At 40.8% G+C, this 27,017-nt stretch overlaps 2 protein-coding genes across 4 annotated transcripts; one reads left to right on the top strand and one right to left on the bottom strand.

The window, feature by feature from the left end:
- Positions 1 to 5,383: 5,383 nt before the first annotated feature.
- On the top strand, positions 5,384 to 7,305 carry LOC134079353 (zinc finger protein OZF-like). The gene is made up of 3 exons (XM_062535516.1): positions 5,384 to 5,454; positions 5,767 to 6,426; positions 6,873 to 7,305. The coding sequence occupies exons 1-3, from the start codon at positions 5,384 to 5,386 to the stop codon at positions 7,303 to 7,305; spliced, it is 1,164 nt and encodes a 387-aa protein (XP_062391500.1).
- Positions 7,306 to 12,728: 5,423 nt separating this feature from the next.
- Positions 12,729 to 22,372, bottom strand: LOC134078511 (aurora kinase C-like). 3 transcript variants are annotated; one of them, XM_062534505.1, is made up of 5 exons: positions 22,017 to 22,372; positions 16,637 to 16,785; positions 14,457 to 14,595; positions 14,229 to 14,336; positions 12,729 to 13,969 (listed from the first exon to the last, which is right to left on the bottom strand). In XM_062534505.1, the coding sequence occupies exons 2-5, from the start codon at positions 16,783 to 16,785 to the stop codon at positions 13,169 to 13,171; spliced, it is 1,197 nt and encodes a 398-aa protein (XP_062390489.1). In that variant the 5' UTR covers positions 22,017 to 22,372; the 3' UTR covers positions 12,729 to 13,168. The 3 variants fall into 3 exon arrangements, with proteins under 3 accessions (XP_062390489.1, XP_062390492.1, XP_062390479.1); XM_062534508.1 differs by having other exon boundaries at positions 22,021 to 22,372; XM_062534495.1 differs by lacking the exon at positions 22,017 to 22,372 and having other exon boundaries at positions 16,637 to 17,424.
- Positions 22,373 to 27,017: the final 4,645 nt, after the last annotated feature.

Below are 27,017 nucleotides of genomic sequence, written 5' to 3'. Positions count from 1 at the left end.
GCGCTAACCAGTACACCACGGCTGCCCGCGCGCACACACACACACGCACACACACGCACACGCACACACACACACACACACACACACACACACACACACACACACACACACACACACACACACACACACACACACACACACACACACACACACACACACACACACACACACACACACACACTATATCCCCCTGCTCCCCCACGCTCACACTTTTTATTGCATCACCCTCTCCTTCTCTCCAAACTCCTTCACCAATACATAGTCTTTCACCAATCCCAATTACCAAGGCACTTCATCACTACAGATGTTAGGGCGATGGGCCGGTAGTCATTCAGACAAGTCACAGAGCTTTTCTTGGGCAGTGGCACTATTGTTGTTTTTTTAAAACACAAAGGCACCAGGATAGGGACAAGTTGAAAATGTCTGTGTTCACCTGTGACAGCTGAATGGCGCACGTCTTAAGAACACGAGATCGGATACCATCAGGGCCAGCAGCTTTGCGAACATTAACCCGTTGAACACAGCTCCCTCTAGAGGCCATCGGGCCCTCAGGTCACCCTCATGAAGTCTGTTTCTGACAATGTGGTCTGAGACATTCACACCAGCGGCCTGCTGGAGGTCATTCTGTAGGGCTCTAGCAAAGCTCCTACTGTTCCTCCTTGCACAAAGGAGCAGATACTGGCCCTGCTACTGGGTTAAGGACCTTCTACCACTCTGCCCTGCTCTCCTAGAGCAACTGCCTGTGTCCTGAGATCTCTTCCATGCTCTTGAGACTGCAGTGTGAGACACGGCAATCTTTTTGGCAATGGAAAGTATTGGTGTGCCATTCTGGAGGAGTTGGACTACCCTGTGCAACCTCTGTAGGCTCCAGATACTGGCTTATGCTACCAGTAGTAACACTGACCCTATCAACCTGATTCACAACGCCCTCTGTTACATAACTGGCCAGATCAATATCCCACAAGTGTGACTAACTTGATGCTATACTCCTATGAACCAGCCCACTGAGCAAGCAACATCTATGGACGTCCAAAAAAACAGTGGTGTGATCTGGACGTCTATTTTACAGTCAAAATGAGTTGATAAATGACACTGGGACAATAGTCCAGCCTGACCCGGTTCAGGACGTCTATGGACAACCAACAAACTCCCAAAAATGTTTTGTTTCTTCCTTGGGCCATGTCCGACCTTCGCATCACCTTCAAATTCATCGAAATCCATCCATTACTTTTTGAGTTACAGCGCACTCCATAATTATTGGCACCCTCGGTTAAGATGTGTTCTTTAGCTTCTAATAAATTCTTTTTTTTTTTCAAATAATATAGGACCACAATGAAAAAAAGTGTAAAATCCAACCTTTAATTCAAGTGCATTTATTCAGAAGGAAAAAAATCACACATTAAGAAATAATTATTTTACCTCAAATAATGTGTGCCACACTTATTCGCCCCCCGATTATTCGACTTTGTACAACCCATTTTTGCTAATAAAACAGCACCTAATCTTCTCTTATAATGTTTCACAAGATTAGAGGGATCTTCGACCATTCCTCTTTGCACAAAATCTCCAAATCATCCAGCGACTTGGGTCCTCTCCTCTGCACTCTCCTCTTCAGCTCACCCCAAAGGTTTTCAATGGGGTTGAGGTCGGGGAACTGAGATGGCCATGGTAGGAGCTTGATACGGTGTCTGCTTGATACGGTGTCTTACCGAAAGACCCAGTGACGACCCATCTTCAGCTTTCGGGCAGAGGCCACCAGATTTTGATTTAAAATGTCCTGGTATTTCAAAGCATTCATGATGCCATGCACCCTAACAAGGTTCCCAGGCGCTTTGGAAAAGAAACAGGCCCACAGCATCACCGATCCTCCCCATACTTCACAGTGGGCATGAGGTGCTTTTCTGCATACTCATCTTTTTGTTACGCCAGACCCACTTAGAGTGTTTGTTGCCAAAAAGCTCTAACTTTGTCTCATCTGACCAAAGCAAATGGTCCCAGTTGAAGGCCCAGTACCGCTTAGCGAACTCCAGACGTTTGTGCTTATGATTTTGAGTGAGAAAGGGTTTTTTCCGTGCATGCCTCCCAAACAACTTGTTGGCATCTAGATAGCATCTGATGGTTGTTTTGGAGACTTTGTGACCCCAAGATGCAACCATTTGATGCAATTCTGTAACAGTTGGCTTTTGAGATTTTTTATTTATTATTATTTATATCCAAAGCGCCTGGGAACCTTGTTAGGGTGCATGGCATCATGAATGCTTTGAAATACCAGGACATTTTAAATCAAAATAAGCTTGTGTCCTCTTCCAGGTTTGTTTACCACTGTTCCAGTTGTTTTACAGTAAGGGGACACCTCACCGATTAGCATTAAGCTTTGTATCTTTAGAAATCCTGTCATGTTTTTGAATGGTCATGAATCATTCCCTCAGTTTGCCTTGAGATGGGAGAAATACGGATTTCAATGAAACCCATGAATAGGACTTCCTGCTTTCAATGATGTAAAATGATGATTTTTACATCATTGAAAGCAGGAAGTCCAACATTGAAATACGTATTTCGGTAACACTTTATAATAAGGGTACATGAATTCTCATGAACTAATGCATGAATTACGCATTAGTTAATCCATTAATATATCATGAATCATTATGACTTAACATGAATTCACTGATTGTCATTAATGAATTAATACATAAATAACTCATCATCTTAAGCATTAAGTACGGTTGGCACATCATCATGAATCATGATTAATTAAGCATGATCATGATGACTTTTTGTCAGACAAAATTTTGAACATCACCGTCATGGAGAAAAAAGAAAAGTAATTACACATGAATTCATATTAACTAAATGTCATGAATTATCATGAGTTAATTCATTAACTAATGCATTAATTATACATGAAAATCTCATTAATAAACATGAATTAATAGTATGTCATTAATGACATCAGGTATGGACAACAAATTCATCTTGAGCATTACAGTGGGTAAATCATTATGAATAATGATCAAGTAAACTATACATTAACTCATCATGAACTAATTAAGACCATTTTCAGAGAATATCGAAGAATCCACATCGTTCAAGTATAGGCATGTCCTCATTAGCTAAGCATTATCTTTTCATTAGTTAATCATGTCTGTGGCCCCTCACATAAAGTGATGAACAGGTGGTGCTTTAAATGCATGAAGTTTGAAGTCATGCAAAAATGGTCAATTTACATTAATTAATGATGAATTACTCATGAGTTCATCATGTTTGTGGCCCCTCACCTAAAGTGGTAAATGGACCCTTCTTTATCACTGACGAAAGAAGTGGATTCTTCGATATTCTCTGAAAATGGTCTTAATTAGTTCATGATGAGTTAATGTATAGTTAACTTACCCCTTGGAGCACATTTCAAAAACCTAGAAATCACCATGATCATCTGTAATTGATCATTATTCATAATGATTTACCCACTGTACCTAATGCTCAAGATGAATTTGTTGTCCATACCTGATGTCATTAATGACATACTATTAATTCATGTTTATTAATGAGATTTTAATGTATAATTAATGCATGACTTATTGAATTAACTCATGATAATTCATGACATTTAGTTAACATGAATTCATGTGTAATTCTCCATGACGGTGATGTCCAAAATTTTGTCTGACAAAAAGTCATCATGATCATGCTTAATTAATCATGATTCATGATGATGTGCCAACCGTACTTAATGCTTAAGATGATGAGTTATTTATGTATTAATTCATTCATGACAATCAGTGAATTCATGTTAAGTCATAATGATTCATGATATATTAATGGATTAACTAATGCGTAATTCATGCATTAATTCATGCATTAGTTCATGAGAATTCATGTACCCTTATTATAAAGTGTTACCCGTATTTCTCCCATCTCAAGGCAAACTGAGGGAATGATGCACGACCATTCAAAAACATGACTGGTTTTCTAAAGATACAAAGCTTAATGCAAATCGGTGAAGTGTCCCTTTAAACAATTCCTCTGACCGTAGATATGGGCAGGTGTAGGCGAGTGGCTATTTTCTTGTAGCCATTGCCTGACTTGTGAAGGTCGACACACATCTGCCTTACTTAAATATATAAATTGCCAGCGTGGTTCTTCTTGCTCCTTACGCGTCTCAGCCTTTCAGATGTAAAAAAGGAGCGATCGTCTCCTGAACAAACTGCAAGGTTGCAGTAGTGGATAGGGACACTGGTGGCGGGAGGAAATATTGCTGTTTTCGATAAAAAAAAACTGGTCAGTCAAGCAAACACCGATTTATAAGCGATTTTATGACAAAGTTGCATGGTCTCTTTAAGAATTACTAATAAAATGTTAATCTAATGAAATGTTCATGTACATATTCTGATCAACTTTGTAAACTACTGTAGAAATGTCAAAAATACTTTAATCACATGTATTTCCTAGGAATTGTTAGGGGTGCCAATAATTGTGGAACAGGTAATTTTATGAAGAATAATTATTTCTTTGTCAGGGATTTATTTTTTCCCCTTACAATTCACTTCAGTTGAAGGTTACATTTTTACACAATTTTCAGTGTGAGAGTATATGAGAATTTATTTCAAGGCTTTTAACACATCTTAACCAGGGGTGCCAATAAGGAGAGCGCTGTATCTTGCTAACAAACAGACAGACAGACAGACAAACGCCGGTCCCCGATGAAAACATATACCTCCTTGGTGGAGGTAAATAATGATAATAATAAAAATCATCAAAAGTTTTCAGGAAGAATGCAGCATGCATCAATAACCTAGAAATACACGGCATGAGACAACACAGCCATTTAGATATAATGTCAAAAAAGCCTGAGCTCCTGTTGTCCAGATATACCTGAAGTCAGTGTTTACAGAAACTAGCCACATGATCTTGTACCACATTCTACCATGTGTGACCACTGTAAAAAAAGATGTAAACGTGTACTATTTTCTACACCTCTCATAACCTACAGAATTCTGCATGCATCCTTTAACCAGAACAAGCCATAACCTTTACATTTCACACTTCCATGGCTCCACCCCACCCCCACCTGTTCTCCTTTGTGAACTTTGAGCAGTGGGACGTCTGACCATGTCCATTTGAGGACCATCAGCTGTGTGAAGAGAGCTCATACATATGGAATTCTCTCCCACATCAGATTTGCATTCCAAAAGCCCTTGCAGCCGATTGGTTAGGTGTGAGCTCTAGAAGCTAATGGGGCAGGCAAAAGGACTATATTATGAACACACAACAGACTGGGGTCTCAATACTGAAGTCACATTTGGGACACGAATCTACTGGACTACATCTGTCTTTGTATTGAATGATTGTTTGATTGCTATTATTCTCTAAACTGACATTTGAAATGTCAGGATCTGACCAGCTCACGGCAGTGAAGAAGGAGAGTAAAGAAGAATTTGATGATTTCCTGCAAGAGTATCTGTTTACTCAGAAATTGAAAGAAGAACCTGAACTGGAACATGAATGTAAGATTGAAATATCCATGTCACCACAGGAAATTAAAAAGGAAGACATATCTTCAGATCCTCATGATCACAGAGATTATTTTCCAAGAGGTGAGTTTTTTAACAGTTTGTATTATGATAAAAAAAAAAAAAAATTGAATATATATTATTGCAAACACTCGATTTGTTATGATGTTGTAGGAGACATTCAAAGGAATCAAGCTATTAAATCAGAACACAGGAAGGAAAAAGGAAACCAAGTGTGTTACAAGCACTCATGTAGCAAGGAGACTTCATACCAGAAATTGCACCAGGAGTTGGAAACCAGGAAGGAACTGCTCACTGACCATCAGATTACAGATTCTGGAGACAAGCTACATGAATGTTCTCAGTGTGGAAAAGCCTTTATCAACAAGTACACTCTTAAGAAACATCAGAGGATCCATACTGGAGAAAAGCCACATCAGTGTTTTCAGTGTGGAAAGGCTTTTACACGGAAGGGTCATCTCACACTACATCAGAGGATCCATACTGGAGAAAAGCCACATCAATGTTCGCAGTGTGGAAAGGCCTTTACACAAAAGGGTTATCTCAAGACACATCAGAGGATCCATACTGGAGAAAAGCCACATCAGTGTTTGCTGTGTGGGAAGGCTTTTACACGGAAGGGTGATCTCAAGCTACATCAGAGGATCCATACTGGAGAAAAGCCACATCAATGTACTCAGTGTGGAAAGGCCTTTGCATTGAAGGGTGATCTCATGCTACATCAGAGGATCCATACTGGAGAAAAGCCACATCAATGTTCCCATTGTGGAAAGGCCTTTACACGGAAGGGTTATCTCAAGACACATCAGAGGATCCATTCTGGAGAAAAGCCACATCAGTGTTCGCAGTGTGGAAAGGCCTTTACACAAAAGGGTTATCTCAACATACATCAGAGGTTCCATACTGGAGAAAAGCCACATCAGTGTTCTCAGTGTGGAAAAGCCTTTGCATTGAAGGGTCATCTCACGGTACATCAGAGGATCCATACTGGAGAAAAGCCACATCAATGTTCCCATTGTGGAAAGGCCTTTACACGGAAGGGTAATCTCAAGACACATCAGAGGATCCATTCTGGAGAGAAGCCACATCAGTGTTCGCAGTGTGGAAAGGCCTTTATGTGGAAGAGTGAACTCAAGAAACATCAGATTATCCACTCTTGAGAAAAGCCACATCAGTGTTCTCAGTGTGGAAAGGCCTTTACACAAAAGTGTGATCTCAACATACAACAACAACAACATCTCAACAGCTACATCAGAGGATCCATACTGGAGAAAATCCACATCAATGTACTCAGTGTGGAAAGGTCTTTGCATTGAAGGGTCATCTCACGCTACATCAGAGGATCCATACTGGAGAAAAGCCACATCAATGTTCACATTGTGGAAAGGCCTTTACACGGAAGGGTTATCTCAAGACACATCAGATGATCCATTCTGGAGAAAAGCCACATCAGTGTTCGCAGTGTGGAAAGGCCTTTACACAAAAGGGTTATCTCAACATACATCAGAGGCTCCATACTGGAGAAAAGCCACATCAGTGTTCTCAGTGTGGAAAGGCCTTTGCATTGAAGGGTCATCTCACGGTACATCAGAGGATCCATACTGGAGAAATGCCACATCAATGTTCCCATTGTGGAAAGGCCTTTACACGGAAGGGTAATCTCAACATACATCAGAGGTTCCATACTGGAGAAAAGCCACATCAGTGTTCTCAGTGTGGAATGACCTTTAGTCGCAACGCCAGCCTCAAGGTACACCAGAGGATTCATACTTGAAACAAAAGCATACCACACTTTCCCACAACTGGCTCAATTGAATAGACATCAGAAACTTCAGAAGAATTTTTGGAAATAAGCTAATTTTCCACCTCCCCTCCAGCAAATCAATTGATATTTACCTTTTTCCCGTTCATCCAGCCATTCTGTGAGTCTGGTGATACAACTTATAGCTTCAGCCTAGCATAGATCATTGAAACGGACTAGACCAGTAGCATCTCGCCTGCTAGCATCATGTTTAAAAGTGACTAAGATTTCCGGTATTTTTCCCATTTAAAACTGGTCTCTTCTCAACTTTGAAAATGCAGTAAGAGGGCTCTAAATGAACTTTTTTCATCACCAGCCAACATGGCTAGTAGATTTTTTTTCTTACTAGCCAATCAGAAATTCAACTAGCCATTTTTTTTCTGACCAAAATTAGACATGCCCACTAACATACCACTCACACCCCCCGAACCTCCCAACCACCGCCACATTCTTTTTTTTGTTCTCCACATTAAATATTAACCTATTAACATATAGAATTATTCAAATGATAATAATGAGGAAGTCATTTTGTTGTAGAAAATAAATTTGTCAAGAAATATGGTTAATATGATGCTGTTTAATTTAGTTTATAAATGGTGCACTGCCACTTTAAGACTCTTGCCAGCTCTACTCACTGGCTGCTGTGTTCCTGGCTGCAGCAACATTTGTAGGCCTACTTTATTTTATCCTCTCACAGTTTACCTTTCAGTAGCCTTGTGGAGCTACTGTTGTCTTCACGTTTTCCTTTTACGTTTCTTATAAAAAGGAGATATCAGTTATCAACAATTCAAGCCTACAAGCCAGCTGGCGCTCTCTCTCCCTTTCATGCGCACTCAAACACGTTCCCAATTACGTTATGAGTAACGTTATTAACATAACGTAGCCTAGGCTAAATTAGATTTGCTGCAGAAATTTCAAAGAGTAGCCATCTCTATGTAACATGCTGTTTTGATATTGACATTGTAAACGTTCTCTAAGAAGAGTGTAGCCTAAAGCATTACTTTTAACATCGTTGCTGGAAAAAAAATAGCGAACAGCCAATGATAACCTACGTGCATGGTGGGACGGATCTATGATCAACTATGTTCGGCGGCCGCATTGAAGTGTGTCGCGGACCGTAGTTTGGGTAGTCCCGCGGCCCTTGCGGCCCACAGGTGCAAAACTGAAAGTTTGTTGCGGCCCTTGGTGGGGTGCTGGCGGCACCGTCTATACCGTTCTAATCAGGACACATTTTTTTCTACCCCTCACCACCAGCCAAAGTGGCTAGTAAGGTTTTTTTTATGCCCGCCAAAATGAATTTTAACGTGCATTTGGCGGGTTGGCGGGTGTTAATTTAGAGCCCTGGGTAAGACCAACTGAAAATTAAACCTGCCATTTTTCTAGGCTGATTTGACATGGAACTACACTCTCATCTGGCGTAATAATCAAGGCAAGTTGCAAACGTACCATGGGCGCAGTGATATCACGCATCTGAAAATAGTCCCCATAGACAACAAGCAATAGTAGTGCCTGATATTACTGCGCCCATGGCACGTTTGCCACTTGCCTAGCAGGCGAGATGCTACTGGTCTAATCTGTTTCAATTATTTCGATGATATTTCCAAAAATGGTGTAATATCCCTTTAAGTGAAGTGTCAGGACACTATATGAATGTCAGAATTCGAAAGCAATTATTAGAATATCTCATCTCAAGATGAGAATAGATGATCCATTCTATAAAAAAAACACATCTTACATTTCTCACTGTATGATGAAGCCATTATGCACAGGTCTCATCTCGAGGGACAGCAGAGGATCCATTTTGTGGGAAACTCTTGGGCATTTGTATCCAGTGTGGAAAGGCTTCCACTCAAATTGCTCAAATAGAAATACCAGAAGATCCATACCGGACAGAAGCTGTAAATGGTCTCAGAACTGGGTAGCCAGCTGTTCAAATATAAAAGTGTTAGTGAGTGATAAAGTCTTCATTCTAAGATCCAAAATTAAAAGACATTTGCAGGGTACTTTAGATAACTAAAACAAATTGATTTCTATACAAAAGTGATATTATGTTAGCTGATTGTGTTATGCTACTGGTTGAGCATGAATCTGTAGTGGAGTGTGTTTTTCTTCTGAAAGGTTGATCTCATGCTTTTGTCTTTAGATAATGCTGAAGCCATTAAAAGTTTGGCACAGTCTTGCCAGCACCCTGAACCTCCGTGTCCATGTTTATTATGACCGTTGTGAAGCGTCATATATACATACATACACACAGGTACACACACCTTCACATTCATGCACGTACACACACACATGCATGAACACACACACAAAGACACACATATACACACACAATGGACAGGCAGGCATAGCCACGCACACACGCACACACATGCACAAACACAACCACATGCATGCACCCCCCCCCCCCCCCCCCCCCCCACACACACACACATAAACACACACACACCACACTCCCCCCCACACACATTTACAAGTGAACATACACAAACACAGACAAATAAAACACGCACAAACACAGGCTAGCAGACGGGCACACACACACACACATCCCTTTACCCCCACCATACACACAAGTGAAAATTCACAGACAGAGAAGCACACATACACAAAAGCAAATGCACATATGCTAACTAATTATGACCGCCTGAATTTTTGGTCAACGATTCCCGGGAGATCGTAGCACCAGGGCACATGAAACTTGGTGGGCATGTAGCCGCAGTAGACTTTTACGCAAAAATGTTGTGTGGTCCCCGGGGGCCACTCCAAAAAATGCAGTTTTTCCTAAATAACCACCTGAACCGTGGCACCGAGGATGACAAAATGTTTTTGGTATGTTGATCTCAAGAGGCTGCATCAACTTATCTTATACACTCATTTGTGATTTGCACCCCCATGGAAAAAAATGACAATGCAATATTATAGGCTATTGCTGTAATCACCCCTATCTTCAGATGAAATGTTATGAACTGCACCAAATTTCATGTGTATGATTAACCTGCCGTCCTCCGGGAGTATGCTAAGTTTTGTGGAATTTCATCCATGGGGGGCTATAAAATAAATCAATTTGTGTATATTTAGTGATTGTACACCCATCGGCCTGCAGATGGTGCTATTCATTGGTTTCATCAGGTTCCTTTCCACAGGTGTATTACAGTTTTTTTCAATTGCTTACACACAATTTTTCAAACCGAGTTCTTTTTAACAAAATTTAAGCACAGGTATCCAAACGCCACACTCAGTTTGCATAATTCCTAGATTCTTTGCAAAATGAAACACTTCAGTCAAAACAAACACACTTCAGTCAAAACATACACACTTCAGTCAAAACATATACACATATTTGTAAAAATGCTATTAGTTGTCATTTAACAAACACAGTCCTCAATGATCAGACACTATTGCAGCCAGTTTCACACTGCAGTGATAAATGCAAAACGCATTTGTAAAAAGAAAAATTAGGAAATAGCATGTGCTAGATTTTTGCCCAGACATTGTTATGTAAGGGATCATTTAGATGTCCAAAAAATAGTGACAAACCCACAACATTCTTCATGATTAGTTCGACATAGGGAAAGTGTACATAAATAGGTCTATAAACTTGCACTTGCACTGTACAACACTGAAGACTGCTGTAGACTGAATATTTCAAGTATTTCTTTCAATACTTACAGTATTTCTAACCATAATCAGTTACAGTAATCAACCAACAATGAAATCAATTGAACAAATAAAATCTGTAGACAAACAAAAACTACTGCATAAAGTACACTTCGACTCTGAAGAGCAACTACTGTAAAAGCAACAAGACTGTATAGCACACCTGAGTGCTGCGTTTTCAATTTTGCACATGTGTGCTTACACACCTGGTGGATGTGATTATCCAATTCGTTCATTACTGTAGTGTAGTCATTGGCAATCTGGGGCTTTGTAATGACAAGGAAGTAACCTCACAATCCTTATCTGTGTCTAAGGTGTGGAAATGTGTGTAGAGTTGTACAAATCACTGTGTGTAATGTTTTGCAAAAAGGGTGAAGTAGACATTGTGTGTAATGTTGTGCAAATCGGTGGAGGTGTTTAACTCCTTTGCAAATTGTGTGAAAAAAATATTTTAGTGTGTAAACAATCGTAAAAAACTGTAATCAAGCACCATGCAGTCTGCATTGATACTCCAGGTGATTGATTTTATACACCTGTGGAAAGGGACCTGATGATCCCATGAATTGAGCGAAGGGTTGCTGGTTAAGAATGACACACACTTACTCACTCACACACACATCCACAGATTCCACACACGCACACACACACACATATGCAATGCACGCACACATACGCGCACACACACACACACACACACACACACACACACACACACACACACACTCATACACAAAGGCAAACTCACATGCACACACTCATTTATATACACAAGAGCTGCAAGAGGAGATATGTGTATATAAATTGCACAAATAGGAGATACAGGAAAGTTGACAAGCATCATTTACGTCCACCAAGGAGGTATATGTTTTCATCAGGGACCGGTGTATGTCTGTCTGTCTGTCTGTGTGTTGTCTGTTTGTTAGCAAGAGAACTCAAAAAGTAATGGGTGGATTTCGATGACCCAAGAAAGATTACATTTTGGGAGTGATCCGTAATTCCATCGGGATTCTGGAGGCGTTTATGTATTTAGCTTAGGGATGTAATGGCATGGTCTGGCCACGTGGTGGCGATCTAAATAGTTTCAGACCAATCAAAGGTAAACTATGCAAGGTTTTTTTTTAGCTTAATTTGCCTTAACTAATCAGCTTCGGAGTCAATGGGTAATGGTTATTTGACTTATTTTGGGTTGAATGACGACGATGTCTTGCTTCCCCCTAGCGCCTACGAGCGGAAAAACCATGCATGCAAGATTTGTGCCACCGGGGTGGTGGCACTTCCGGCACTTCCTAACAGAAAGTCTCCAGCCTCGCAATCATGCTCATGAAAAGGCAGACTGACCGAGGAGTTTTGTAAAATATACATGCTAAAGCTGTAGGGGAAGCTCTGCAGAGAAATCTGCAAGCATAAAATGAGCCAAAACGAAAAGCGAAAGCAAAACCGGCGATGAAATCCCCAAACCTGCATATAGTTTCCCTTTAACCAAGCTGTTGTCAATGTCTGGCACATTTTCTGTTTGGTCAGTTGGTGGCACTAGACCAGGTTAGCCGTTTGGGCATGTGGATATCATCAGATTTATATTAAATAAAACCAAAATCTAAACTAAATTCCAAAAACTATTCTGACTTTAGTCAACTGGTGGCGTTACGCTTGACAAGCACATTGGGTGCTTAGATATCATATACACCTAATCTGACTAATCTGATTGTGATATCCAACATAAGTGAAGAAAATAGAATAGAATAGAAACTTTAATTGCCACACAACAATGTTGGTGGTGTTTTTGTAGCTCAGTCCGGGGGGTGGGGCTGGGGGTGCTAAGTAGCAGGAGGAACACATTCCTTCTCTTGTCAATTGGTGGTGCTTTGCCAGGCACGGTAATAGGACATTATTACAAAATTATCATCCTGATAATACTTTATAAAATTTCAGATCAAGCAGTCAAAGCATGGAACATTTCTGGCACATTTCCTGATTGGCCACATGGTGGCGCTATGCTATGCATATGAATTACACATATGAATATCATCACAATCATGATATCCAATATTTTGTAACACTTCAGATCAATCCATCAAAAAGATTTCTGCCATATATTTCTGCCATATTTCCTGCTTGGCCAGATGGTGGCGTTGTCCCAGGACCCTTTGTGGCTGTCGCAGAACCTGTTCTGACTGTCCTAGAACCGTTGTGGCTGTCTCAGACCAAATGGTGACTGTCCCAGACCAAATGGTGACTGTCCCAGAACCTGTTGTGGCTGTCCCAGACCAAATGGTGACTGTCCCAGAACCTGTTGTGACTGTCCCAGACCGAATGGTGACTGTCCCAGACCAAATGGTGACTGTCCCAGACCCCGTCGTGGCTGTCCCAGACCGAATGGTGACTGTCCCAGAACCTGTTGTGACTGTCCCAGACCGAATGGTGACTGTCCCAGAACCTGTTGTGACTGTCCCAGACCGAATGGTGACTGTCCCAGACCAAATGGTGACTGTCCCAGACCGAATGGTGACTGTCCCAGAACCTGTTGTGACTGTCCCAGAACGAATGGTGACTGTCCCAGAACCCGTTGTGGCCATTCTGCTGCCAGTGGCACACGTTGAACCTTCTTATGTTGCATCATGGTACCAGCTAAAGCCTGTGCAATCTCAGCCTCCACTATCGGCATGCAGGCTCTAGTAGCAGGATTGCTGTACACCATTTTGGACACTGCTCCCCTGTAAGGCTCAGGAAGAATTATCCTGATTTTCCTGAATGTGACGTTGTGAGTAAGTAGTCTGTTCCTGGGCCTGATGACCAGCTCAGCGATGACCTTGCCCATTGCCCAGACGTCTGAGCGCTTGTCCCGCACACCATTCTGCAGCAGGATTTCAGGAGCGGAGTAAGCAATATTGCCTAAGTTCTGGGCCGACGTTATTCCACCCTTGAAGAATTTAGCCAGTCCTAGATCTATGATGACGGCACGGTTTGTTCCATGTTCCACCTGTAACAGTACACAACAGCAGTAGAAACAATTATAAAGAATGGCACTCTGCAATATCTTTGTGTAATGTGGGTAAGGTCAGATACCATGGGTGCGAGCTGGGGCTAGAACATACTTAAGGTAGAAGAGGAAGGTATTTAAGCAGGTCACAATGCAAAAAGACAGCTTTGAACATGATTCCATGACTTCATGATGTGGAGCAAACATCTCAATTGAGAGTTCGATTCTAATTTCCTTGTCCGAATTGTGCAACTCTTACCATGATGTTGTCAGGTTTAATGTCCTGGTGCACAATGTCTTTACTGTGAAGATGACTCAGCCCTGCACACATGCCCTTGATAATGGTTGCTGTGACAATAGGGGTCAACTGTAGGACACATTTGAATTGTTTTTTAACAGAACATATTTTACAAGAACATGTACTGTATCTACAAGAAAATCCGATTGGCAATAGCAAATTAAAGATCACAAACACTCATATACAAACCTGTATTTTAGACTTCTCTGGGCAGAAGATTGTTGTCTCCAGCTCTTCCCCTGAGATGAACTCCAGAGGAATGTTAAATTTCAAATCCTCAAACCAGGGGACACCCAGAAGCCTCACCACATTTTCATGCTGTACATTGCTGCAATTTTACAGTGCTATGTCACAACAGGTATAATTATCTAATTGTACTATCTTTCTAGTCTATGTCATAACAATGTCAATATCTTTATTTATAAACATTATCCTTATCCTAAGCTCGAAGTATTGCCAATTGGTCTGTGAAGAACACTACCCAGATAGCAAAACTACACTGAGACGGAACTGGGCCACACCTACCACAACATCCGGCACGGATCTGCATAATGGACCTGATCCGGCGTCCAAACGCACATCGGTCCAAAATTTGACTGATCTGGTGCCAATAAGGGCCAAGACTGGCCCAGTTCCGTATGATACTCGTGTTACTGACGTATCACTCCAATGAAGTGATACGTCCATTGAAACTTTCGTATCACTCCAATTCCAGCATAAGAATAAACCTGTGTTGATAAATGTGGCGGCTGGAAACAAGCGTATTCTCGTAGAGAGAACGCACCTGTATACTATAATTACATGCATCACAAAAGCATAGACACTGCTTTTTGCCCAATTGGAAATAAATAAAAAATATATAATTTATGAATGTTGCGTTTGCCAAAGAGAAAGTAATCATCTCCTACTGTATATGGCTATCCTAAGCCATCAAATGTGTCAACATACTGTATTTGGCTACATTACAGCAAATAGGCTATACATGTGCAGGAAAAGTGTGATGTTGAGATATTCCATGTATTCAACTCTTCAACTTTCTAATCCACCGCCGATTTACTGCTGCACTGCTGCACAAAACTTGCGTACACGACTTGAGACTAGACGTGATGGACTATCTTGGACAGAACACCTTTCCTGTACATGTGCAACCATAGGCGATGACTACTTTCTCTTTGGCAAACGCAACATTCATGAATTAGGCCTAGGCCTATATATTTAAAATTATTTTCAAAGGGCAAATATAATAACATACAATAACAACACTCTTTCCTCTGCCTTGAACACGCCTCTACCCAGAGCCGTTGAAGCTGCTCAAAGTTGATTGGTTCTCGACCAAAGGGGGCAGTTCCGCAGTTTTGCGGAATTCAGAAATCCTGCCTGATGAGCAGTTGGCCAGACCAGCGACAGCAATGCCGAAGGTGTTAGGCTACGTCACTGGGAGGGCGTGACAGGCTTACTGCTTATTGGCCCTCATTTATCACCGAGCGTAGAAACCAGCATTGATCTGAGCACAGAAAACATCTTACGACAGGGCTCATGTGTGATTCATCAAACTTTCATATCACCCCAATACCAGCGTAAGAACAAACGTGTGTTGATAAAAAATAGCGGCTGGAAACAAGCGTGATTTAAATATCACGCCCCTATAATGCTCGTTTTAATGACCTCGCCCCTAGAATTTACGACATGAAGATGCATTATACGTCCAAAACAGATCATTTGTGATCTCTAGCCACAGTGACGTCAAGCTGAACCTTGTTCACTTTGACAGCTAGAAGTGTCATCAAGGAAGGCGGGAAACTAGAGCGATTTAAGCGCAACAGACTTTATTTTCGCAGAGAGAACGCATCATACTATAAATATATTCGTTACAAAACCATACGACACTGCCATTTGCCCATTGAAATAATTAACAAATATATAATTCATGAATGTTGCGTTTACCACAGAGAAAGTAATTATCTCCTATATTGCTATCCTAAGCCATCAAGTGTGTCAACATAATAGGCTATTATAGCAAATAGACTACACTTGTGCAGGAAGAGTGTTATGTCCGAGATATTTCATGTATTCAACTCTTCAACTTTCTAAACCACCGCCGATTTACTGCTGCATAAAACTTGCGTACACGACTTGAGACTAGACGTGAGATTCGAGCATAGCCACCAGTCACGTTCAAATTGATATGCGTGGAATTAAGCGTACGCCTGTCGTACGCCTGTTCTAGGTCGTACGCACGTTTCATAAATGAGGGCCAGTGTGTGTGCTATCTGGGTAGCCACTATTCATTCACTCATTGTTGACTTTCACAGACTACCAACCTCCACCTCACCATTCACCATGAACTCCTGCCCTCACACGGAACTCACCAATACACTTTGCACTCTCTCTCTAGATCTGTCATGCTGATAACGCCCTGAGGGACCCTCTTAACACAAGCCCACTGGCCCTTATACCACTTCTTGTAGACCTTCCCGAAGTGGCCTTTGGCCAGAGTGCTGGCGTCTTGCTGTGCCATCTGAAGAAATGGGAACATGGAATCACAGCAGAATTAAGTAGATGGACGGAGTGAAGTAAATGGGCCAGCCCAGAGCAGTAGATAAAACAGAGTGGCGACACTCCCAGAACTCAGTGAACTCCCAAGGCAGTCCTTTTTCCAGGCTACTTCCAAGTTGTGGGAGTTTTGGAACTATTAACAGCAAATCTCTTGGTCAGTAGTCAATGAGTTAATTGATTACACCCTCCAACATCCAGAAGTACAGCCCACCCTCCTGCAGTTCAGCCATTCAGCATAGGTGTTTTGGAACTTTTGATCGTGTGGCGGTGACATCAGAGTGTCACAACTCTCTTTTTATGGCTCTGGGCCAGCCGTTATGAGGGAGAATCCTGAGTTTAAACGCAAAGGTTGATTCAAAGAAACAATTTAAAGACATCATTGGTTACTGCAGAGAGTCTCAAAACTACTCTAAAAGAACACAATTATAAAGCCTAAAACCAATGTAGTTTCTACATCTGTAGCTTCACTGTAAATGTAGAATATTGCTGAGCTAGGATGATATATCGTACATACAAGGAAGAAGGTCTTTGCTATTCTGAAGAGAAACATCTTTGCTAATTTAAATATTCTGAAGTGGAAAAGATGAATAGCACAAAAGCAACAATAACAACATACAGTTCAATGGCAACAATTAGCATGCTATTTACAGTACACAAGATGCTATACTTTAACAGGTTGAATGAAAATGAAACGCACTTTACTTTAAATTATTTTTTTGTCAGGATATAAGCAGTCAAATGATAAGAACACTTCACATTACAAAACTAGTTCCATTTACAACAAGTGAGATTGCAAACCTTTGCTTCAGCAGTTGTCTGATGACTGATGCAGATATGTTTTTTTTATTAGACCAGTGCACAAGCTGAGCTGTAAGTAGGCCTGCTCCCTCTCCTTATATGCCTGTCATCTTTCTCATGACAGGAATTCAACATGTGGGTGGCGCCATACATTTATTTTATTGCTTGCTTTAGTTATCAGCAGTGTTGGTAGTAACGGCGTTTAAGTATAACGGCGTTACTAACGGCGTTCATTTGTCAGTAACGAAGTAATCTAATTATTTACTTTTCTCATCGTTGCAACGCCGTTATCGTTACTGAGAATTTAAAGCGTCGCGTTACTACAATTTGGCTGAATGAAGCGCGTTCACTGGATAGGATCATGTAGGATGGAATACCCTCCCCCTGAGCTAATAAATAAATGTTTATTAGCCATCACCCTTGACAGACTAGGCATATCTACCAAGATACTACATCAGAGTGGAATCTGGAGATATAATTCATTATAGGCCCACTTCCAACTTCAGGAGGGGAAAAAAGACTTGAATAGGCTACTCACCAAATCCAAGCCATTTCATTTGCACATATGTAGCGAACTTGCCACGATAGCTTATAGACATAATAGTGACAAGTAAATGTGCACTTTCTCTGTCTGTAGGATTTCTATAGTTTCTCACAGGGCTACTTCACTGAAACTGAACGTATCTTCCGCGACCGCACAGCCCTGGCTGCTGAAGTGCCGCGAGAGCGCAGCAAATCGTCAGAAACAATATATTTAAGCTCACAATAATCAGACCGGCCCAAAACGTTAACGGCCCACCGGGAATCCTCCCGCATCTCCCGATAGCCACCCCGGGCCTGGGCTGGGTGGGCGGATGCCATGCGCACGTTCTGACTTCCACCCACTAATTGTACCGAATAATTGTGTTTTTATTCTTCAATCAGTTAGGCTATAATAAATATGTTTGACGTAATAGCGTTATAGAACATCAAAATTCACGTCAGTTACTTTGCTGAGTAACTAATTATTTTTACAGTGTGGTAACTGAGTTACTAACTCAATTACTTTTTGGCAGAATTAATTTGTAACGGTAACTAATTACTTTTTTAAAGTAAGATGACCAACACTGGTTATCAGGGGCCAATAGGGTGCCACTGTACTATGAACTCTGGCCACCCCATTGGCCACCCCTACTACAGTATGATTTTTTTCAGTGTGTGTGTGCGTATATATATATATATATGTATATATATATATATATATATATATATATATATATATATTTCCTTACTGGGTTTAATTTCATGGTTATACCATAAGAAAAAATCCTTACACTTGTTATTTGATAATGAAGAATCTTATCGGATTCTTACCTTTTTGTAACTTTTTTGTTGTATTTTTCCACATTTCCACTCTTCCAGAAAACTCTCTGAAGGCTAAGGGGAAGTTGTAGCTTCAAGCTATTTGGTATTCAAATAGTGATGGTGATTTAAATGAAAGCTGAAGAAGGTTATAAAGTTTATGGTCGAAAGTTTCTATCACCATGAGTTATGGAAATTATGTCAAATGGCCTACTACAGTGTTGTTTAGTAACATAGACTGATAGGCCTACTCATTTTTAAGACAATTTATTTCCCTTTATTTCCAAAGTGATGCATTTGATAGTTTTTCTTTATTTAATTACTTTTGTACAGTGAATAGCAATACATACACCAGACCTGTGCTTTTGGGAGGATTTAGCCTACATTGTGTGAAGCATTCTAAATATGATATCTGCTATTGGTTCATGCAAATTGGAATTAAACTGAACTATGATCCTCATGCCAATAGGGTGGCCACTGTACTCTGGCCACCTCTGCTAGAATTTTTATTTTATTTTTTTCAGTGTGGAAGTACTATTAATTCAAATGCATAATGTGTAAATCCACAATAGCTCATGACCTGCTGCCGCGCCACCGAAAGATTATCAAGAGCCATAACAACAATCGAGGTCCAACAGTGCTCTCATAAGCCGCTTCACTCTTGAAAACACAAAACGCATTTTGACATCACAAAGTAGATCTAGGAGAGTTTCAATGAATAAAACAAGTTAATCATGAGTGGAACAAGAACAAATGTTAGAAACAGTGGTAAGAAGTGGTAAGAACAGCAGATGAACAATTGATAAAGTTTGGATGTATAGTATGACCATGTTTTTTGGCACATCCTTGATTCACTGCTGTAGGGTAGCCTGTTAAATGAGTGGTTATGGAATGGGTTGACCCAGGCCCTACGCTTTCAGTGGACTGGGACTCCTTGACGGATAATTGCGCATATGAAAAAAAAGAAGAAAAAAAAATGGACTAAACCTTCGCTGCGTGGCAGTCATAATAATGGACCGGGGAACATAGGAGCTTTTTAAAAATAAAAATGTCCTATGTTCCCCTCTTTGTATGGGACCGGGGAACATAGGACCTTTTTTCAAAAAAGGGTCTTATGTTCCCTGGGTCTCCTAAGATTTCTGGTAATTTTCCCATTTAAAACGTGTCTCCTCTCAAGTTAGAAAGTGCAATAAGACCAACTGAAAATGAAACCTGGCGTTTTTCTAGACTGATTTGACATGGAACTACACTCTCATCTGGCGTAATAATCAAGGCAACTTGCAAACTACTGGCACTACTACTGCTTGTTGTCTATGGAGACTATTTTCAGATGCTGCGTACGATATCACTGCGCCTATGGTACGTTTGCAAGAACAGAAATGTACCCCCAGACCCTTGTAGTTCCGCCATGCTCCACCAGAGGCGTTTCGCTAAGCTCCACACAAGGGTCTGGGCTCGAGGGCTATAGAGCTCGACAGTCCCGCCCCTTCTCCAAGAGAGCTTACGTTCCGGATGTAAGTTTCTCATTCATTTCTCCCATTGACGTCTGGAAAAATCCGTATGTAAAGAGTTTTTGACCATGCCTTAGGCTACCCAGTTACGGCGTGACTCGTACTTATACAACACATCATATCGAGCAAAAAAACTATCAAAAAAAGGCAAAGGTACAAGACCGTGTACATATTTTAAATTCCGAGCTAAAGACTACTATCCCAGGATCCTTTGCAAACGTACACACATTTCGAACATTTGCAGCCTAACGATAGTTTAACATGGTTCCATATTAATCTGAGAAAAGAAGATGATTACTTCCTACTGTTTCCATAGAGTAAATTCCACCTTCAAGATGAGATAACCGTTCTTTTTCGGACGGCACACATCGGTTCCGACAGCCCTGTGTTGCGTTTTGTGTCTACTCTGGTGAATAAAGGGCTACTATAATCACAGTTGAGATCGCTACTCCGTGTGTATTTCTTCGAAAATCAGCGAGGCTCTCGCTTTTTCAAGAAGAGAAGTGTGGTGTATTTGTCTTTGGATTCTGTGTTTTTTCACACCTTACCAAAGAGTGTGCGCTTGTCTTTAGACTCTTCGAGTTCTTCGCCTTGCTAAAACGCGCGTGCTTCCTGTTCTGTCTCTGCAAAACTTGCCTTGCAGAAGAGGAAGTGACTGTCAGTATCGTGTTTGTTGCAGGGGCCCCTTTTCAACGGGTTTAGGATGTACAAAAGGACTGATGCAAAAGAGAGACTTTCTCTACTTGGACCAAAAATCCTTGATCAGGACTCTGGGGTCAACAAGTGGAACTATTTAGGAGGCTCTCCTTAATCTAGTCCCTTTTTACTGCTGACCCTATTGCCTGCAATCGTCCCTCTAATAAAGTGTCTTCTCACTTTCGGAGAAAATAGGTTTTGTTTGTGGCAGATGATTTGTGACTATGGTTACTGAGGTCGACCTCCGGTCACAGAGACTGCATCGCAGACGTTGTCTGTCGAACAAGGGACCACAGAAAGCATCACAGTCACTGTCAAAGCTAACCACATATATACATATTATTTCTCCAGTGACAGACCCTTTTTAATTCATGAAACAGTTCAGTAAATCTAAAATTCTAAATTTTAATTCTAAAATCAGAAATTCTCAGTTATTAGTACACATCTGCTTGCAATAGGTTAAAATAAGTTGTTTACATACAACAAACTCAATTTAATTTACTAACAGTGTGAAAAGATAATACAAATTTGTCAAAGGTGAATCTGCAAATTATGCATGATATTATGCATATTTTAATTTTATTCGTAACAATTTGTGCTCAGCTTTTACATAAGTTTATTTATTAAAAAACGATTTCCATATCCCTGCTTGTGTTGTATGCATATAGACCTTATTTTACAGAAATACAACGAAGCCTAGTTAGTTTTGTGACCGCTATGGTGTATAGGACTATCCTTCCTAAATACACAGCTGAGTTTGCTACTCCTGTGTGTGTCAGTGCGTTGTGCAGTAGGTGTTTGCCCATTAACGGTGTCCTAGAAAGTAAGCCCAACTTACACAACTTACCCACCTTGCTGGGTCCCCTCTGTAGGCTTGCGCCTCTTGCGAGAGGTTCGATGTTGTCTTTGACACAGGGGAGGCAGGAAACACGAAAAAGAACTCTCGGCGGCTTTTAAACAACGCCCTAAGAAAAGGTTAGGGCTTTGACTTTATTAAAAAATAAAATACAAAATATAAAATTTCTATTTGTCTCAAAATGCAAAGTTCAGAGTCCAAAAGAAAAAGGAGAAGAACCCACCCAAAGCCCCAGCGAAGGAGACCTTTTATACTACTTTCACGCCCAAGCCTAGACCTATCACGCTTCGACACGACCAAGTGCCTTTGTTTCTCTATTTCCTCTTTCTGGGGACCTTGCTTTGAACTCAGACCTGCATATGAACTACAAGCTTTTTCCTCTATACTTATTCTAAGCACATTTCATTAAACATGACATACTATATAAGCTTAAATAAAACACTTTTTTTTTTTGATTAAACATTCTATCAAATTCAAGGAAAGATACATTTTAAGTTTAAACGGTTATTCTTTAAAGTTTAAGTAATAAATACAGTTTTTTAATCTACTGCAAAATCACACTAATTATTCTAAGTAAAGCTACATTTTTATTTAAGCAAAATCACACTTTAAAAATCTGAGTAAATATTATTTTCATAAGTTTATCTATCATTGCTGCATTTGCACAATTATAGCAAACCTTCTAGCAAACCTAATGGGTACAATCATACTTTTCCAAGGTTTCACTTTCTACCACCTTCTACACCTGTCAGACATCTTGATTTTTGAAATTACAGCGAGACCACAGCGGACGACAGGCGCAGGAAAAGTTGACAGGATTTGTTTGGGATTGCCATGGCAACGGCGATCTCTACCAATCAAAGGCTCTGCTTTCAGCAGTTTTACACGTTAGGATGTTGGGTAGTGCAGTAAATCGCGAATACATTTTTTTTTCTCAAAACAAGATTGATGCCCCATTAACTTTTGGCATCTATATAAGCAGGTATAATCGCTTAGTCACGCCGTAGCTGGTTTTAAGTCTACCATGGACGGTTACGATTTTATGGCTTATTCTCCAGTTGTTGGAGAAATTGTATTGGAATCTTACTTCCGGAATGGGAGCCGGGCGGGACTGTCGAGCTCTATGCAAACTCCTTCAAGGGAGCAAAAAATAATGAACCAATCAGGATCGCCGGAGGGGATTTCATACATGTGACGTAGCGCCGAAGTGACTGTCTGAACAACAATGGCGGCACGCAGCGAGGAGTCTAGTGCTGACATTGATTCTGCTATTTCAACCGTTTTGTCGAATCTATTGAGTATTCATTCTTTAAAAGATGAACAGAGAATGGTTGTGAAGGCATTTATTGGTGGCAAGGATGTTTTCACTCTTCTTCCGAACGGGTTTGGCAAGAGCTTGAAGTAGCCTAGCACATCATTCAAGATAACGGACAAGTGGTTTATCAAATCACATGCAAGGATTTTTTACAAGGCCCCGCCTTCAGTAATACATCTCCTTTCAAGAAGTCCCAGATCCTTGTGTGAAGCTCTACAGTGGGTACGGGTTGAGAATGCACCTTCTCCCGCGGGACTCCCGAAGAGATCCCGCAGTGCGTCAAGCCGATTTTTTTCGAGGCTAAGGCAATGTACCCAAACAACCACCAGGTGGCAGAAAGTTTCAACTGCATTTAATGATGAAGACCGCATATCCGTCAATAGTCGACTCCTTAATCTCACTGAATCATTAAAATGAAGGTGATGACTGGCGAAATTATTCAAACGACACTTCAATGAACCATTGTTGAAATGAATGAAAATGGTTATAGAAATCGCCTACAGCCAGCGTTATAAGAAATATATAAGTAATAGTTAAAGTCTTCTTCCGTATTAAACAGATACGGGACGCTCTTTGTTCCGTAGGCTATTTTAAGGAACTACTCAATGCACACACACTGGGTAAACTGGCGCGCTACAAACATTAAAATGTCAAATCATATTTATTTCTCTTTGTCGCCATGATATTGGGGGAAACGCGGAGAGGCGAGATGGTCAGTCCTCGTATTTGTTCTTCGCGTTTCGTTATAAGAAATATATAAGTAATAGTTAAAGTCTTCTTCTGTATTAAACAGATAGCCTACGGGACGCTCTTTGTTCCGTATTTTAAGGAACTGCTCAATTCACACACACTGGGTAAACTGGCGCGCTACAAACATTAAAATGTCAAATCATATTTATTTCTCTTTGTCGCCATGATATTGGGGGAAACGCGGAGAGGCGAGATGGTCAGTCCTCGTATTTTTTCTTCGCGTTTCGTTATAAGAAATATATAAGTAATAGTTAAAGTCTTCTTCTGTATTAAGCACTCATTCACAACTGTCCCATCGCTAAATGCTCTCTTGTGTTGCGTGATCACACAAGTATACCTGTCGTAGTGTGCTTTTAATTTGATATGCCTAATTATTATCTCCGCCAAGGATATAGGATGAACAAAGTCTATGGATTTGCTATCCAGCCTAATAATTAGGCTATGTGCCACGTCCGATTTCGCAAGTGGTGTAGTAGGCTACATTTAAAAACAGACAGCCGCCTGTGAGATCCATTTCATGAAGAGCATTATTGTCTTGTGCGATCATTCCCCCTCCCCCACACTCGTCTAACCAGTTCACTAGGCTACATTATAGCCTATAGCCTATGCGGCACTGAGGACGACACTTGAGCCCGACACTATGTCAATGTAAAAATGTGTGTGAGTGCGCGCTGAACCACGAATTAACATATTAACTTTTCTTTTCAGCAGACATCGCAAACATAAAAAGAATCTCAAAACAGGAAATCTTTCATTTCTTTTAATAAATCGATTCATTTTGTTTTGACGGGTTCCGGAGAGGTTCTTCGACTGGGTTTCGAACCCCGGTCGCTGGAGTACGATACCTATGCTTCAACCACATGCGCCACAACTGGATGTGAATTTCGAGAGGCTTTATTCGGCATATGTACTTGAACGTCGCCGTAGCCTACTTGAACGTCGCCGGTTAAAATGAACAAGCCTCCGTTTTAAAATAGCTTAGGCCTACACATTTCTAAGTATTCCTAGCATGTAAATGTTGCCAAAATGTCCATCTTGTCCATCTCTTTCGTCTTCGCCTTGACGTTGACAATAACAGCCTATTCACGGAAATGCGGTCTTGTAACCGTAGCCTAATGAATTCATGAATTAATCTAAGGTTGCCTTTCGAGTAGCCTATTTCAGGTTGAATTGAAGGCTATTTCCTTCTGATAGGCCTATAGGTTTCTAAAACCATTTTCATTCATTTCAACAATGGTTTATTGAAACGTCGTTTGATTAATTTCGCCAGTCATCACTTTCATTTTAAGGATATAGGATGAACAAAGTCTATGGATTTGCTATCCAGTAGCCTAATAATTAGGCTATGTGCCACGTCCGATTTCGCAAGTGGTGTAGTAGGCTACATTTAAAAACAGACAGCCGCCTGTGAGATCCATTTCATGAAGAGCATTATTGTCTTGTGCGATCATTCCCCCTCCCCCACACTCGTCTAACCAGGTCACTACATTATAGCCTATATGCGGCACTGAGGACGACACGACACTTGAGCCCGACACTATGTCAATGTAAAAATGTGTGTGAGTGCGCGCTGAACCACGAATTAACATATTAACTTTTCTTTTCAGCAGACATCGCAAACATAAAAAGAATCTCAAAACAGGAAGTCTTTCGTTTCTTTTAATAAATCGATGCATTTTCTTTTGATGGGTTCCGGAGAGGTTCTTCGACTAGGTTTCGAACCCCGGTCGCTGGCATACGATACCTATGCATCAACCACTTGCGCCACAGCTGGATGAGAAATTCAATAGGCTTTATTCGGGAAATGTACTTGAAACGTCGCCGGTTAAAATGAACAAGCCTCCGTTTTAAAATAGCTTACACATTTCTAAGTATTCCTAGCATGTAAATGTTGCCAAAATGTCCATCTTGTCCATCTCTTTCGTCTTCGCCTTGACGTTGACAATAATAGCCTATTCACGGAAATGCGGTCTTGTAACCGTAATGAATTCATGAATTAATCTAAGGTTGCCTTTCGAGTAGCCTATTTCAGGTTGAATTGAAGGAAATAGTCCTTCTGATAGGCCTATAGGTTTCTAAAACCATTTTCATTCATTTCAACAATGGTTTATTCAAACGTCGTTTGATTAATTTCGCCAATCACTTTCATTTTAATGATTAAATGAGACGGATATGCGGAGCATTTCTCTCCCTCTCCGTTGACCAAAACATTGCTCTGGCATCTCTGCTGGACTGACTGAGTTATAGGCTACGTCGAGTGAGAGAGCTGTGAGGTAGGCTGTAAACATTCGAAAACTCGGGCGGTCTATGTTGCCCCCTTGCGGTTGCAGTTTTCCCGATGCTTCGGGAGTCCCGATGTGCGGGAATGAAAGGAGCATTCTCAACCCGTACCATCTGTACAAGGATCTGGCGAGAGTCAGGTTAGCAACTTCACTTTTAAATGACAATATCTTGGCCGGACTACTGTTGTCAGTTATATAAATATTTTAAATGAGCATGATTTCTTATTGTTTAGTGACATATCAGTAACCTGACTCTCGCCAGATAGGAGATGTATTTATGAAGGCGGGTCCTTGTAAAACATCCTTGCATGTGATTTGATAAACCACTTGCCTGTTATCTTGAATGACGTACTAGGCTTTTTCAAGCTCTTGCCAAACCCGGTCGGAAGAATAGTAAAAACATCCTTGCCACCAATAAATGTCTTCAAAACTATTCTCTGTTAATCTTTTAAAGAATGAATACTCAATAGATTCGACAAAACGGTTGAAATAGCAGAATCAATGTCAGCACAAGACTCCTCGCTGCGTGCCGCCATTGTTGTTTGAATCAAACACTCGCTTCAGCGCTCCTGATTGGTTCATCATTTTTTGCTCCCTAGAAGGAGTTAGGATTGCCCTCGAGTCCAGACCCTTGTGTGGAGCTCA

This window comes from Sardina pilchardus, chromosome 1 (assembly GCF_963854185.1).
Source record: "Sardina pilchardus chromosome 1, fSarPil1.1, whole genome shotgun sequence".
Lineage (NCBI taxonomy): Eukaryota > Metazoa > Chordata > Actinopteri > Clupeiformes > Clupeidae > Sardina > Sardina pilchardus.
The sequence above is the reverse complement of the archived record's forward strand: the minus strand, read 5'-3'. Positions and strand labels throughout refer to the sequence as shown.